The 16,245-nt window shown below is 36.5% G+C and overlaps 1 protein-coding gene and 1 long non-coding RNA gene across 8 annotated transcripts in view; one reads left to right on the top strand and one right to left on the bottom strand.

The window, feature by feature from the left end:
* The window catches only part of Chn1 (chimerin 1), a 187,976-nt gene that overhangs the window by 142,027 nt on the left and 29,704 nt on the right, over positions 1 to 16,245 (top strand). For all 6 annotated transcript variants that reach the window (XM_004857705.4, XM_087200621.1, XM_087200616.1 and 3 more), the window contains one exon: positions 6,483 to 6,560. In XM_004857705.4, coding sequence (XP_004857762.1) covers positions 6,483 to 6,560 — 78 coding nt within the window. The remainder of the gene's footprint in view (positions 1 to 6,482; positions 6,561 to 16,245) is intronic.
* LOC147829968 (uncharacterized) overlaps positions 5,650 to 16,245 on the bottom strand; it is a 59,187-nt gene continuing 48,591 nt past the window's right edge. The window contains exons 2-3 of one of the 2 annotated variants that reach the window (XR_015447146.1): positions 8,538 to 8,633; positions 5,650 to 6,509 (exon numbers count right to left, since the gene is read on the bottom strand). This is a non-coding gene — a long non-coding RNA (uncharacterized LOC147829968). The remainder of the gene's footprint in view (positions 6,510 to 8,537; positions 8,634 to 16,245) is intronic. The other variant, XR_015447147.1, reaches the window with a different exon arrangement.

Raw genomic sequence — 16,245 nt, 5'->3', positions numbered from 1 at the left:
TTAACCTTCCCTTTTCCTTTTGAATTTTTGTTAAAAATGTAGAGAAGACCATAAATTCACTTAGTCTAGTGAGGACTTAGAAAAATTAAAGGATTTGCAGATAACAATAAGAACTAAGGGTAGAAACCAAGTAGTGTGTGTACAAGTCCTAGCCCCCAGAAAATGGTGTTCACATGGAGTGCAAAAGTTCCCTTAAAACTGTTGCTGGGAGAATTTACATATTTCTATTGTTTCTTGGAAGAATAAAGTCTGCTATGGCTATAATTTTTCTTTTGCATTGTGTTTTCAAATGTCTTAGTTAAATATGAGCATCAGGGAGCATATTAGAGTAAACAACATTTGGTAGTGGTAATATCAGTTTAGTGTGTTTTAAATTTATGATATACTGAAATGAATGCATCAGTGTGCCTTATGATCTGTTTAAGTGGTTATTGTGTTAATTCTTGGTGAGCTATGTAATGAAGACTGAGTTTGGAATTATGATGTGATGGTTATAGTAACATAAAAATTTAGAGCTTTAGCAGAATGTAAGAGATTCCTGTGCAACACGAAAGTTTATTCTAACATAACTTAAGGAATTTAAGACTTCTGAAATAGAAGTCTCTAATGCTTGACTTAAAGTGCATCTGGGAATTTTGATTAAGTGCTGAATCTGGTAGATACTATAAATTCAAATGTACTGCTGAAGTGCCTAGTGATCTTAGAGGTCCTAGAATAGAGATGATCTACAAATGTATTATAGTGATAACTTTTCAAAACTGCATGTTAACAATAGATAATATGAGAGGCAGAATAATCAAGAGCAAAGACACAAAATTTGAAGTCACAGAGACCTGAGTACAAGTCCTACTTTCACTTAATAGTTAGACGATGCTCAGCGACGTACTTAATCTGTTTGTTTCTTCATCCCTAAAATGAGACATTTACCTACCTTATTGTTTTGACAACTGATCCCCATCTCACCTATAAAGCATTTACTAAGACAGTGCCATGCAGTTGTCAGTTAATAGAAGTTGACAGACATATTGTTGTTGAGTGTCTTGGAATATATTCCACTCTTGGCTTGAATGGAGAAAAATTAGGTCACCAATTACAATTCAAAGGATGAAGGTAGGAATAATCTAAAGTGAGTTGAATTTGTTTGAATCCACAAATCTTCAAGGCATATCTTGATATTGGAGGCTTCAGAAAAGCTGTATTGTTTATATCTCAGTTGTAATATTTTTATAGAAATTGCAGGATTTCACAAAATCCTGAGGCAGAAACCCTAATTACCCAAGAGTTAATCTAGTTACTGTACTTCCCAAGCCATTCCAGTCTTCGTATCCCCTCTGAGGTGCTTTTTGGATGGAATGCTGACTTGGTTAACTTAGTGGTATACTGATGAGTCTGCGTTATCACCCTAATGTTAAAAAGGAAGGAGCTGTTTATGTTGCACAATATCCTTCCTACTTCCTAAAGAACACTCATACTATGAATAATTCCTGATGTTCACTAATTGAAGATTTCCTCCTTTGGCTCAAATCTTGGTCCTGTATTAAAAAACGGATACTGTGGAAAAGGCACTGTGATCAGTCATATGTACCTTAGTGTAATTTAAGACTCTTTCCTGCAGGCAAGGAGGTTTATTTTTTGTTTTATGATGTTAGGGATTGAATTCAGGGCTTCATACATGTTAGGCAAGTGCCATACTACTGAGCTACATTCCTGGCCCATTTTAAAATTTTGAGACAGGGTCTTGCTAAATTGTCCAGGCTGGGCTCAGATTTACAATCCTCTTGCCTAGCCTCCCAGCATGCTAGGATTACAGGCCTATGCTACCAAGCCCAGCCCATTTTAACTTTTATTTTGAGACGAGGCCTCACTAAAGTGTAGGGATGCATCCCTAAGCCTGGCTGTCTGTAAGCAGGGTTTGAAGGATTACTCAGAGTTTGAACATAGGGATTTTTGCAAATTAAAAATGCCAGGACAGAGGAAGGTAGAAATTACAGAATGGTGAGGTTTACAATGTGTTCTTCAGGCCCACGTTGTACCCAACAGTGGCCTTGGATCTTTAATCTGTGTTACAACCACATTTAATACCAACCCTAATCTTGGAAATAAGTCCTTAGATTCAAAAAAAGGACAGGAAATTTTCATTTATTACTTTCTGTGCTGGGAAATAATTCAAAATGCTTCTCACATATTGTTTTATTTAACTCTTAATAATTGTATAAGTAGTTTTTATCCATTTTAAACATGAGGAAACAAATTAGTGACTTGATTAAAGACATTCCACAGCCAATAAATGACAGGGCTGAAGTTAGCACTTTTGTGTGGCCTCAGAGCCCAAGTTCTCAGTTATACTACACTTGGTGAAAGTGATATTTTTAGTATATGTGCTGCCAAAGTGAGCACAACTTAGTGAAATTGAGAAGCTAGCTCGGCACAGATCTGGTATTACTACTGGACAAACACCAGGATGGTGGGGTCACTGGAAATGTATTTGAAAGGCCATGAATGTGTTCCTTTCCAAGATCACTTACCGCACTACTAATTCCTTATTCCTCATACTACTCCTCATCTTCTCCTTACCCCTCATCATTTTTATAGTTGTCTTCTCTGTATTACAGATGATATGGACAAAGTTAGAAAGAGTGGATTATAGAATCTTCCTATTTCCTCTTTTTCCAACTAGTCACTCTTATTCAGTTGAACCTACGTAAATGACATCAGTATCAAGGAGTCTCTGGCCTGTCTTCGGGCCTCACTTTGTCCATCCTTGATACTGATGTCCTGAAATATCAGGAGATAAAGACAAAATATTAGGGATACAATGCCTTTCATATTCTGGGCTCTGTAAAACAAGAAAATGGCTTAACTGGGTGAGGAGTTTAAACTCAGGGTGCATGTATCCTACAAGGTCATTGTTGCTTTCTATTTTGAATAGAATCAGAAGAAAATCACCTCCCTCAGACTCCAGCTCTCTTATTTTCTCACATAGGTGGATATACCATAGTCTTTTAAAGGCACAACTCCACCACCACCTAGCTGTGCAATTTGGGGGATTTAATTTCTGTAGGCCTCAGTTTTTATTTCAGCTACAAAACGAGGGTAAGGTATGCTTCATAGAGTTTTATCTGTGGATGTAATGGGATTCTGTATGTGAAGTGCTTAGCTGAGTACCTGCTCAGTACCCAATGATAGCTATAATTAACAGGGTTGATAACTATTACCTGGGTAGATAGATACAGCTAGATAAATGTAAGCATGAGTGATGTACATTTGTCTGGAACATCAGAACACTAACAAGGGTTCAAAGTTGTAGAGTTCTTGGGTGTGCAAGTGCGTCTCCAGAATTCATACAGATGTGCAGTTACTGCCATGTAGAAAGCATCATATGGCCAAAGTATCAACCACTGGAGAGTAGCTAAGTGAGATCGTTTTCATCCTAAGCTGTTATTTTTCTATCGCTGACTGCCTCAGGTAGCTGCCCAAATTGTAATTAATCCAGTATTTCTTGATTAAGTAGGAAAATTAAGAAAATCTACAGTAAACTTTACCTTTCAGGGACAAAATAGTCACTTTTGTCTGGGCATGAATTTTCTGGATAACTGAATATTTTTATGCTAGGTTTAATTGATTGTTTTTCAGGTAAACCATCTACAGATTGTTTATCTGAATAATAAAGACATTGTAAACTTAATACTAGAGATGATACTAGATTGTAAATTGTGAGAAGAAATTTTAATAATGAAGTAATTTTAAATAAGACTTCAACTTCTCTTAGAAAAACTAGGACACATCCTAGTAGTTCATAGAATATGAATATCAAGTGTTCATATTCTGCCTTATGGCCCAAATTTTTCCATTATGCATGGAAATAACAATGCTACAATTACTAACAAAACACTCCAGCCATGCTAGGGGATGCAATAGCTGTCCTGTCCTTGTTCTCCTAGGGATGTGAGTTGACCAAAAGGAGACAAGGACTATTAACTTGATGCCATTTATAGAATTAAAATGACTCTTTAAGCAGGTAAAGTGTGCACATTCATGTTGACTTTGCCAAGGAATTTTTAAGCTTTTCTTCTGTCACCCTTTACATGAGGTAACCCATGAATTAGCCAGGTCGAATTTGTGTTACTACAGCCAAAGGACTAGGGGTGATCTAAAACCCTGACTAGAGATACTAAAAATGTGCTCCTTGGTTTACATATGTGGTTGCTTTCTTTAACTTAGAAACTTAATCTTAAATCTTGTTGAGGGGGAAAAAGTATCATTAAATTTGCCTTTGGAATCTTGGCTGCACATGTCTAAAAAGTTGGCCTTTATATTTTTAGCTATCACATGACAAACTAGGTTTAAACTGAAGAGTAATTTAGGTTAGGCAAAGTTATTTTTCCCTTTGACTTTCTTCTTGGTGACCATTTGATGTCTGAGATCATTTAAGGGTTATAATCTATGATATTGAATTTTTTTTTTTTTTACAGTACAGGGGATCAAACTCAGGACCTTGTGCTTGCAAAGCAGGCGGCAGCACCACTGAGCTAAATCCCCGGCCCAAAATTTCTGTAGATGTAAATATTAACATATGTTTTTTATTTATCTATAAATGTTTTTAAAAGAATAAAAAGGACTACAGACTCAAGAAAAGAAAAATAACTTGGAAAGACTTAGAAAATCATTATTTCCAACATCTACTATAGTGTAAGACCATACATGCCCTAAACTATAATAAACATTGGGCTCAGACCACCTATAGATTATAAAATGAGATAAATTGCTTGCACTATAAAATTATTGAATCTTTTTTCTATTTTTTTAGGTTCTGAGTTCTAAGTGCTGAGAATTGAACCCAAGGCATTGCACATGCTAAAGACACACTCTACCACTGAGCTATACCCCCAACCCCTAATTAATTTAAATATTGAGCTTTAAATTCTTTAAATACAGTGTAACATTAGAATTATGATGGATTAAAGTTATAGTAGCATGAAGAACTAGATGGGACATGTTTAGGAAGCAAAATGGGAAGACTGAAACCTCTCATACCACTGTAGGGAAAAGTATAGATAGTACTCTTAGATAGAGTTGGGTTTGAACCTCTTACTCAGCCCACCCCTTTCTACATCAGCAAAACACACCAGGGTCCAGTAAGCACAGTTCCTCACTAGCACAGGTCTCAGATACAGTGGAAGTGTTCCCAACTGGCCTCCAACCTGGTCTCAAGCTCTCTGAATAAAAAAAATATTAAGACTAGAGTTAAAATACTGGCTATATCTAATTAAATGTAGACCCACAGCATAGGTCTATTCATAGTAGATCTCTATTCATAGTAGAGACAAAACTGACCACTCCAGGGTATTAACAGTGTTATATGCTGCTCTTTGTTCTGCAAGAAAAGAATGATACCTAGTTAAAATCCTTTTTTCATCAAAATCATTACCATTTTTTGTTTACCTTTAATAAGACTGAGTTTTAGTTCACTAACCTCAGTCTCTAATGCACAAAGAAGAGAGCTAGGGGTGTTGCCTAGTGGTGGAGTGCATGCCCAGCATAATGCACAAAGGATATAGATCAGGTTTTCATAATTTACCTGGCAGTGTTACATTCTTTTTAAATCCTGCTCTATGTTAATTTCTCTCTGCTTTTAATAGGTTAAAAATTCTATTTTGTAATAATGTATGACTCATTCATTGCTCTTTATCTTCCCACTGACTTTTTTTTTTCTGTGCCTTGAGCAAGCAAGAAAATCTTACATGAGAGGAGGGAGAAACAGAGTTAAGGAATACAGTGGTTAAATACTGTTGCTTTATTTTCATTGGTTGTCTCCTTTCTTACAGCGGCCAGTCTAATCCCGCCTCCCAGGCAAATCCCTCCCTTCCCCCACCCTCCCTGCTAGACGGTTCACCGGGAGTCTTGCTAGAAACTGAGCGCCGGCAGTATGTAGGCATCTTTCATTCAGAATGGACATTAATGTGTTGAATAAAGAAGAAACCTTTTAAAAATGTATCTGTCAAAATTGCATGGCTTTTAAAAAGGGATAAAGAGATGCTGAACGTTTTGTATGTTAGCATCGACTCTTTCTGTTCAGACTCTTAAGTTTTCAGAGGCTTAAATATAGAACGATTTAAGAAGAAAGGAAAAATCTGCTTAGTCGCCTCTGCTGAAGAAGTGCTTCATCACCCTCTTCCTCCTCCCTGTGTGTCCGCAGCTCTCTGTAGGTTAGTCTGTGGTGGCTGCAGAGTGCTCACGTGTTAGCTGAAAACAGTTCATCGGCAGACACAGATCAATACAGGTTTTCTTTCTTTCCTCCAAATTCCAAAATGCCATCCAAAGAGTCCTGGTCAGGGAGGAAAACTAATAGAGCTGCAGTTCACAAATCAAAACAAGAGGGCCGTCAGCAAGATTTATTGATAGCAGCCTTGGGAATGAAACTGGGTTCTCAAAAGTCGTCTGTGACAATCTGGCAACCTCTGAAACTCTTTGCTTATTCGCAGTTGACATCACTTGTTAGAAGAGCAACTCTGAAAGAAAATGAGCAAATTCCAAAGTATGAAAAGGTTCACAATTTCAAGGTAAGAATATTTGTTTTTTCCCTTTTCTTAAAAGGAATCCTCATTATTTGAAATATACAACACTAAAGGAATATTTTCTGATGTCTTTTAAACACTAGCATGACTTGACTAAATGTCATGCCTGATCTTATTAGCTCATAGAAATCCAACTTCATTTTCTCTAATGCTGTTTTAGTATTCTATTTGAGAGGGTAGATGCTGGTTAAGTCTTCATTGATATTAAAATGTCTCATTTAATAATGATTTAGGCATTTTTATTTGTGATGCAAATGTGCCTAAATACCTTTGTTGGCTATTTCAAGAGAGGATTAGATGTTATCTGTTCATTTCTGGTAAAAAGCTTTGGCTATAAGAGGCATGTGCAGTTGCATCTGGATTGAGCAGATGGTCTGCATTTCCCATAGTTTCTCTTTTCTCCCCTGTTAATGACCATGATGAAAGGAGGGTAGCTACTCTGGGACTATTGGTGCTGCTGATTCTAGCAGCTTCTTTTTTTTCTTGAGGATTACTGTCACCTGTGTGTGGTTTAAAATTATGTTAATGTATTTTATCAAATGTACCTGAATCTTCTTCCATCAAGATGAGCTCTATGGAGGTCCTGCTTGTACTTATAGCACAATATAAGGCCTTGAAGTTGTGTCCTTTGCATCCTAATTCAGAGAATATACAGTGTGAAGTTGCTCCTAAAGAGGCCCAGCTATGCGTAATAGGTGGATGCAACCGGCATTTCTATAGTATCATCTCAATAGGTAGGAAACTCTATGCATGCAGTTCTTTCAGACATAAGAATTTTCAGTTTAGGCAAAATATCACTAGCTTTGATATTAGAAAGGCGATGTTTGGCTTTAAAAGGTGTTCAAGCTAGAAATCCTGCTCTTTCATTTATTAATTTATTCAATATTAGAATATGCAAGTCTCTGTACTTAAATAATTTCATTCCAAATTTGCAATTCACCCTGATTTTTAATACCTGCATCTATTTTAGGCAATGCTAAATACCATGCCCCCAGTATGCTTTGCATTTTCCATGGTAAGGAATAAACTATTATGATCTTTAGATCATTTCAAGGTAAAGGATAAGTTACTTAAAGTGTTTCTGAACTATATAAACTGTGTAAAAATTGCTAATATTTTAAGGTAAACCAAGTATTCTTCTTCTTTGAAGATATTAAGGACCTTACCTTTCAAATTGGGACAATTCAGTACATTAAATACTTCATAGAAAACAGAAATCATATGTGTACCACGTTTAACCACATTATCCACGTATGAACCCAGACAATACATGCAGGTCACTAGGCCTCATTTCTTATTTAATATGCACACTGGTCTTATAGGACTTTTATCAGAAAAATGATTCCAAATAAGTTCTCTTGCAAACATAAAGTTATATTTCTGTTAGGTCACAAAAATGTCTATTTGAATTCCTAAACAAGAACTGTATGCATATTCTTTAGAAATGGTTGAAATTTTAAGATTTGTGTCCAAAGATCTACCTCTGATTAGTACAGCAGAAATAGACCTATTAAAAGTACATTTTAGTGTTAAGTCAAGTTCATTGAAAGTGCTTTTTATCAATACTGATTAAAAGCAAATAGAGCTGTTGAAAGATTTGCATAAAGATCTGCATAAACAAGCATTTTTTTTTTCCCCTAAGTTGTATCTTCCAGTTATTTTTCAATATTACTTTAATACATGGCTTTGTGAGCAAATTCTGTACAGCCCAAAAGTGCTGACTACAGGACCAATTATGATTCTTAGAAGTCATCTTCTTTGGAACTAAAAAGTTAAAACCAGCTAGGGCCTGCTTTTTTAAAAAAGTATGCTCAGGAAAGAGATCATGTTAGATAGTGAGTTGCATTAAATTTTTTAAAAACTTGCTAATAAGGTCAGAATTCTCAGTATTTGACTCTTTGTTATTTAAAAATGTGTCTGTGTTGTGGCATTATAAAAAAGAGAAAGGGGGGTAGGTCATACCTGACTTCCGAGAACATGCCAGAAAGAATTCAGACTCCATGGCAGGAGCAGTTCTCTCCCACACAAGTGCACATGGAGAAGGTCACTGCTGGCGATCTGTTGGTACAATTAGGAGGTTTATTGTGGGGAAAATCCGAGCATTTCCATAGTGATAGTCATTCGTGTGACCTTGTCACAACTATTTTCTATGTTGCTAAGTGTATTCTATGTAGCCACAAGCCCACTCACCACAGCCTTACTTCATTATGGTTTTCTTTTGGGGTTCAACTGCCTTGTTATGTAATGCTGCTCTGCATTGTGGAACAGCTGTCAAATCTTATTTCAAGAAGTAAAGCCAAGAGCGCTGTGTACTGGTGAAAACACTTTCCAAGGTGAAAAAGCCAGACAGAGAAACTGGACCTAACTCAGACTCAGGAGATATTTGACTTTGGGGGCTTTTTAGTGGAAAACATAGGAAGGCTTGCCCTTTTGCTGTTATGTAACACAGTGTCTCTCCCTCTCTCTCTCTCTCTCTCCTGTTGTTACTTAGCAGGATTTGATGAAGAATCTATCACAAGAAGCATAGGATCTCTCAGGGAGATTATCATTTTAGAGATAAAGGATGTGGTATATTTAAAAACTTTTACTTTATAAGCTGTCTATATAAATTAAGAGTGAAACTTTATAAAAGCTAGGATTTTTGATGTCACCACAAAGAAATGAAAAAATAAAGTGAAAATAACTATATCCTGAAATAGCCTCTCCTTTTCTTTAAGAGCTACCTTATTCTAATACAAAACACAAAATTTTAAAAACCTTTGATATTAAAATATAGAACAAACATTAAAACACATTCCCCTCTCCCCAGCACTAAAGACAGCTACATTCTGAAGCTCTCTGGATAGAATGATAGATAAGACCCAGCCTTTGCCCACAGGAACCTCCTTATTATTTGTATCAACTTGGACCAATTGCTTAATCTCTGTACATGTGTCTTTTCCACGTCAGAAAGAAAAACTGAATACCTGGTACATGGTAGCTACTTTGTTATTACAAATTACCCCTATTTGTATTTTTTAAAACTTTATACCACAAAAACTGTGAATGCCTATGAGTTAATATGACTCTTGTTTTTCCCACCCAGTTGCACAGGTCACAAGTCGGTGAACCTTAACATGATGGGGGCTGAAGAAAACTCTTACAGCCTCCCCAGCTTCCAGGCAGAGTAGCTGTTACATAAGAGTAGTTGCAATTCACTTGTACCATAGAATACAGTGATGTCCTTTCTTTTACTCTAAATAGAGCTATGAAATGTTTTAGTTTGCTAATTCAGAAAACTCTATAACATAACATCAAGATTAGGTACAATAGAATAATAGGAGAAGCCTGGTACATAGGTGGATACTTTTAAAAAATTAAAAATTATAGGACAAGGGATCTAGCTCTGTGGTAGAGCACTTGCCTGGCATGCACAAGGCCAAGGGTTCAGTCCCTAGCACCATAAAAAAATTATAATAAGTAGGTACTTTATGAGTTTAGTTCTTTTTAAAGGTTGATTTTAGTTTCAGATACTTATTTGCATTCGGTATATAAATGAAAGATGGGAGATACTACATTAATAGATTTAATGTTGTCAAGATAATATGCAAGCAGTGAATCCTGAAATGTGAATTGATGCTATAATTAACATAGTATTTAACCAAATCACTGCCTCAGGACCTACTGTAGTAGAGAAACAATAGTGCACCTAGCCTTCCAGGTCAGCCACCAAACATTCTGCTGTTTGGTAAGCAGTGGCCAGCACTTCTGATAAAACTGATCTTCTCTTTTCATCCAAGGACATAGCAAATCCAGGTCCTCTGGTCTTTATACCACATTTTAGAATAAATACAAAATAGATCAAATAAAAATAGGCCCTGTGCTACCGTGTGCTGGAGATTGAACCTAGGGCCTTGTGCATGGTAGGCAAGAACTCTAATTCAGAACTATACCCCCAGCCCCCCAAAATAGTTTTAAAATTAACTGTGGAGTCAAACTACACAATCTGTAAGTTCTCTTACAGCTCTTAAATTCTCTGATTGGACTGTACTGAGATACATTAGATTTGTTATAATTATTTCATGTTTCATAATTAAAATTTTATTAAAGTCCATAAGGGGAAATTTTTCAATATGTTGGCTTGAAAAGTCACTAAAACAAACTACATATGAAAGAAAGTTTTAAAAACTGGCTATATTAACAGCAGTGAGCATCACATTTAAAGACCATGCATGCCTACCTATAACCTCCTTTGTGTTACTCTCACTGGCTTCACAGTGCCTTCTCCCTTGCCTCCCTCCTTCCCCCATATCTGGTAAAATAGTTCTGTAACTAGATGCTCAAAAAGCATTTGTTGAATGACTAACACACAGTATGATATAGTAGACCTATACTGTTACTTTGAAACTGTTTCTCGTGATAGCAGGAAGTTTCAATTCAAAAACATTCTAATGATGTTAAGATCTGAATTGTTATATTTTCTTTTAATCAGATTTATTTCTAAAATATAGTGAAATCCAAGATACTATCATGTTATCATTGCTCAGGAATGTGAATACTGTTTGGAATTAATGGTGATATAAAAGAAGGTAAATGCAGCACAACAAAATGGAAAAGACAACCTGGAATGTCTCATTAAGCTTCTGCAATAATTTCACTCACAGTTTAGGGAGAGAGATGAACATAAACATTTTAAAGGAATAAATATTTTTCTCCAAGTAAGAGGTTAAATGGAATTATTATTACGTACATATATATGTCTGTATTTCTACTCTACACACACACTCTCTCTTTCTTCCCAGTTTCAAATGTGGGCCACAGGCAAGAGATGACAAAAATAGCAAAGATCAGTGCATAGCTGAATTCTCTCCATAGGGCAGTCAGCCACGGAAAGGGCTGATGAAGAGAAACTGGGAAATTGGACAAGATCATCTGTAGGGTCCTCTAAGCATTGCGCCTCTGCTGCAGTGTGGTGTAGTACTTAGCAGGTGCTGTGGGAGCCAGAAGTGACAGACAACACTCTGGTTTTTACTTCTGCCTGTGCTGGTGGGAAGAAGGACCACAAAGACTCCTCATGCCTTCAAACCGGGCCTCTTCACTTCACCCTGCCTGTTCTCTTGGGTGGAATGCTGGCTAAGGAACTGGTTATGACACCTCAAGGGCAAATCTAGATCACTGAGGTTAACAGAACAATGCCTGCCACTAATAACCCAGAGACATTCACAAGACTCTTGGTGGTTTGCACATAGTTGCATTATACTTCACATTTTATCAGACTAGAGAATTTAAGTTGCTATACTTAAAAGAACCATGATGTTATTCTCACAGACTATAACTGTTTATTCTTAAATTGTTTCATAATGTCTTTATTCCCCAAATTTCACAATTTTACTTATCTTTGATATTGCCTTGCCAACACAAATTTCCATTTGTAAAACTGTATAGCAGTATCTTTTAGTTCTCTTCCATTCAAGTTTGCCAGTATATCATTTTTTTTAATGTTTTGAGTAGGGGAAGCACAATGTACAGCAGGTCTCTAGAACTTCTCATCCATACATGTTGAACAGCTCCCGTTTTTCTCTCCTCCCAACCCTTGGCAGTCACTCTCTATTATGAGTGTGGCTGTTTTAGAGGCCTCATGTAAGTGGCTATGCAATATTTCTCCTTATTTGAGTGGCTTATTTTATTTAGAATAATGTCATCCATCTTTCACACATGACAAGATTTTCTTTTTTTAAGGCTGAGTAAATATTCCATTGTATGCATATGCCACCTTTTCTTAGCATCTATTCATCTATCGCTGAACATTTAGGTTGTTTTCATCTCTTAGCTATTAAATAATGCCATCTTTAACAAAGATTGCAGATGCCTCTTTGAGATCCTGATTTTGGTCCATTTGGATATATATCCAGAAGTGGGATTGCTGGAACACATGGTAGTTCTATTTTAAATTTTGGGGGGTTTTTTTCAATACCTGGAATCAAACTCAGGACCTGCACTTGTCAGGCAGCCACGGTGCCACTGAGCTATATCCCCAACCTCTATTTTTAATTTTAAGGAACCATCTGCAGCAGCAGCAGCAGCTGTTCTAGTTTACATTTCCACAAACACTATCTCATGGTTCCATTTTCTTCACATCTTCATTAACACTTGTTTCCTTGGATATTTTTTTGTTTTTGGTACCGGGGATCGAACTCAGGTCCTTAGCTTGTGAGGCAGGCAGTGGAACCACTGAGCTAAATCCCCGGCCTCCTTGGGTATTTTTTAAATCTTGCTATAGTCATTCTAACAGCTGGTAGGTGATATCCCATTATAGTTTGATTTTTAGTTTTCTAATGATAATGATGCTTCACATTCTTACTTCTATTTTGGAGAAATGTGTACTAAGTTCCTTTATCCTTTTTTTCCCCTTTTTTTCTTTTCTGGAGAAGTGCCTATGTTTCCCAAGCTGTCCTTAAGTTCCTTGACTCAAGTGATCTTCCCACCTCAGCATTCTGAATAGCTAGGACTATAAGAACGTACCATGCCCAGTTTTACCCATTTTATAATAGAGTAATTTAGGGTTTTTGCTACTGGGTTATAAGAATTCTTTATATATTTTGGATATTAACCCCTTACCAGATGTATAGTTTGCAAATATTTTCTTCTGTAGGTGGCCTTTCACTCTGTTGATTATTCCCTTTGTTGTACAGAAAGGTTTTTAGTTTGCTATAGTTCCACTTATTGTTAGTTTTGTTACTTTAAACTGTGCAATAGAGATTTGCGTGTTTTTCTTATTAAGAGACTGTTAGTGGAACCTACTAGGTGTGCTGTTGTTTTTGTGGAATTAAAAACCAAACAAGCCAGGTGTGGGGTTTACACCTATAATCCCAACACTCTGGGAGGCTAACAGCAGGATGATTGCAAATTCCAACCCAGCTTAGTCAACTAAGCAAGACTGTCTTTAACAAAAAAAATCAAAACAAGGGCTGGAAATGTAGCTCAATGTCAAGGCCATGGGTTCAATTCCCAGTGTCACAACAAATGGGAAGGTGGCAGGGGGCGAAAACACAGAACCTCAGGACTCCCTTTGAAACCAGGATGTACAGTAGCCACTTCTGAACACCTGAAGAGGGAACCTGGCTGTGTCTCACCAGAACTCATCTTGATTCTTGTTTCTGGTAACCTAGTTTGAAATCCTCTGGGCACACAACTACTCTAATTCCAGATTGATTATTTCCAGCATCTGTGTCCATCTGCTGGCTTGATATTTTAGAAAATTTAGTGTCTCCAAAATTTATTTTCAAATTAAAGAAACAGCCTTACATTTGACTTCTAACACAATGACAAGTTAAGGATGTAAACTCATAGGAAGAACAAGCAATAAAAGTCACCTATAACTAATGACAGGGTATTCGGTTCTTGAAAATTTCAAGAGTAGATTTTAAGTGTTCTGAGCACAGAAACTGTTAAGTATGTGAGGTGGTGGGTATTTGATTAGCTTAACTTGACTATTTTATAATGTATGCATATTTCAAAATGCCATTTTGTCTATGATGAATGTACACAATTTTTGTTTGCCAATTTTAAAATGTTGAAAGGGGTTTTTTTGGTCACCCCTTCTGAAATTCTGTTCTTTTATTTGGGTTTTGTTTGTTTTTGTTTTGTTTTGGAGACAGTCTTGCTATACAGTTCAGGCTTACCTGAACTCACTGTGTAACCCAGGCTGACCTCAAACTCACAGATACTCCTGCCTCAGCTTCCCTAGTGCTGGAATTACAAGTCTGTGCCCACCACGCCTGGCCCCCTGTTTTTATTTTTTAAGCTGAGTATTGAGTCAGGGCTTTGTGGATACTAGGCAAATGCTCAAGCATAGAGCTACATCCCTAGCCCTTTTATATTTTTTATTTAGAAACAAGATCTAACTACGTTGTCCAGGCTGTCCTAGAACTTGCAATTCCCTGCCTCAGCCTCCTAAATAGCTAGGATTACAGGTGTGCACCACCATGTCCACATGTAAGGGTTAATTTTTCCCACATTTGGGATATGTTGGCACTTTATTTTTATTTATTTTTTTGGTACCAGGGATCGGACTCGGGTCCTTGCACTTGCACAGCAGGTGGTGAAACCACTGAGTCAAATCCCCAGCCCCTATGTTGGCACTTTAAAGGGTACCTCTTGTAGTCTCTTACCACAATGTATGTGTCACATACATTCTCCCCTTCCAAATTCAGCTAATGATTGGAGCTGACTTCTATCTTAATTTAATAGGAGAAATACATATGTGATACTTCATATCTATTTTTTCAAAGTTTGTTTAATTGGCAAATTATACTGTCACACTTGACCCACTATGTCAACATTTCTTGGGGGACCAAGATTCTTATTATAAAGTAGTGCTTATAGGGCAGAATGTTTTATTACAAAAAGAAAAAAAGCCTTAAATTAGTGAGCTAAGAAACTAGAAGAGCTAATTAGATCAAGTATCAGAAGGAAAGAAATACTAAAGATAAGAGCAATAATAAGTGAAATAGAAGAAAAACAATAAAAAAGATCCTTTCTATTAAGGATTTAAAGAGGGCTTTTAACCATATAGTTCTTTAATATTTTGGGGGTTTGGGGGTTTTTTTGGGTTTTTTTGCTTTGAACCCAGGGCCTCACACATGCTGGGCAAGCACAGAGTACTGTACCACTGAGCTATATCCCTGCCCACAATTTAATAGTCATATCTTTGCCCTGGTATATTATAGAAATCCTCCTATTCCTATTGGAATGTATGTTAATAGTACTACTTTAGATGACACTTTTACAACCAAAAACAAATTGAAACCCAGTTGTGTGGATATGTTAAATTAGTACAGTCTTGGCTTCAAGGAATTATGGATCACAAGATAATGTGGAGTGGTCTAGGGTTTTTAATTTGATCTCAGTTTTCAGTTTGCCATTTTGTAATGTGGTATAGATTTTCTGTCCCTCAATTATGAGTTGTAAAATGCTTTTTATTGCACAACCAAGTTGGTTCCTTTATTTTCCTGTTATACCTATACATAATCTTAAAGGATTGGTATTTTGAAGTATTGATTCACTGTGTTGATTTTTTTATTACTGATATTTGAATGCAAACTCATTCAAATAGTAAAGCTAACTTTCAAAGTAAAAGTGTTTTGCTATGACATTTGACATTTTTAAGCCTTGAGTATGATTCAATTTAGAGTTAAAGCCATCAGAAGAAAAGATATTTTAAAATCTTACAAAAAATACAGATTTTATAATACTTTAAACATCCATATTTTGGCAGAAAGTGTTTCTAGATCATCTGTACCTTGTAGCAAAAATTGTTTGAGGACTTTGCTCCTTCTGCTTTGATTCCTGATTTTCAAATTAGCAGTCCTATCCCCAGGGCTGCACACATGCACACACGCTAGTTCAAATTGATGGCCCATCTTCAGCTTCGAACAGAACACTGGCACTAGAAACTGTTTATGTTCTAGCATCAGTGTGATTGGATATGAGCCAAGCAAGTTCATTTGTTTGCAGTGCAATTTCTCAGCAATAATTTCAGAAAGATTTCTCTCTCAAAGGCACAGTATTGATTGGGGGGAATGGGTAGGTCATGAAGGAATCCATAAAGAAATTTAAACTCTGTTAATAAAGCCCTATATTGAAGTATGGTGAATGGATACTTATTTTTCTGCACATTTTTAAAGTAATA

This window comes from Heterocephalus glaber, unplaced genomic scaffold (genome assembly GCF_053883595.1).
Source record: "Heterocephalus glaber isolate CG9 unplaced genomic scaffold, H.glaber_assembly_v1.0 deba00000347, whole genome shotgun sequence".
NCBI lineage: Eukaryota > Metazoa > Chordata > Mammalia > Rodentia > Bathyergidae > Heterocephalus > Heterocephalus glaber.
This window is presented reverse-complemented; position numbering and strand designations above follow the sequence as displayed.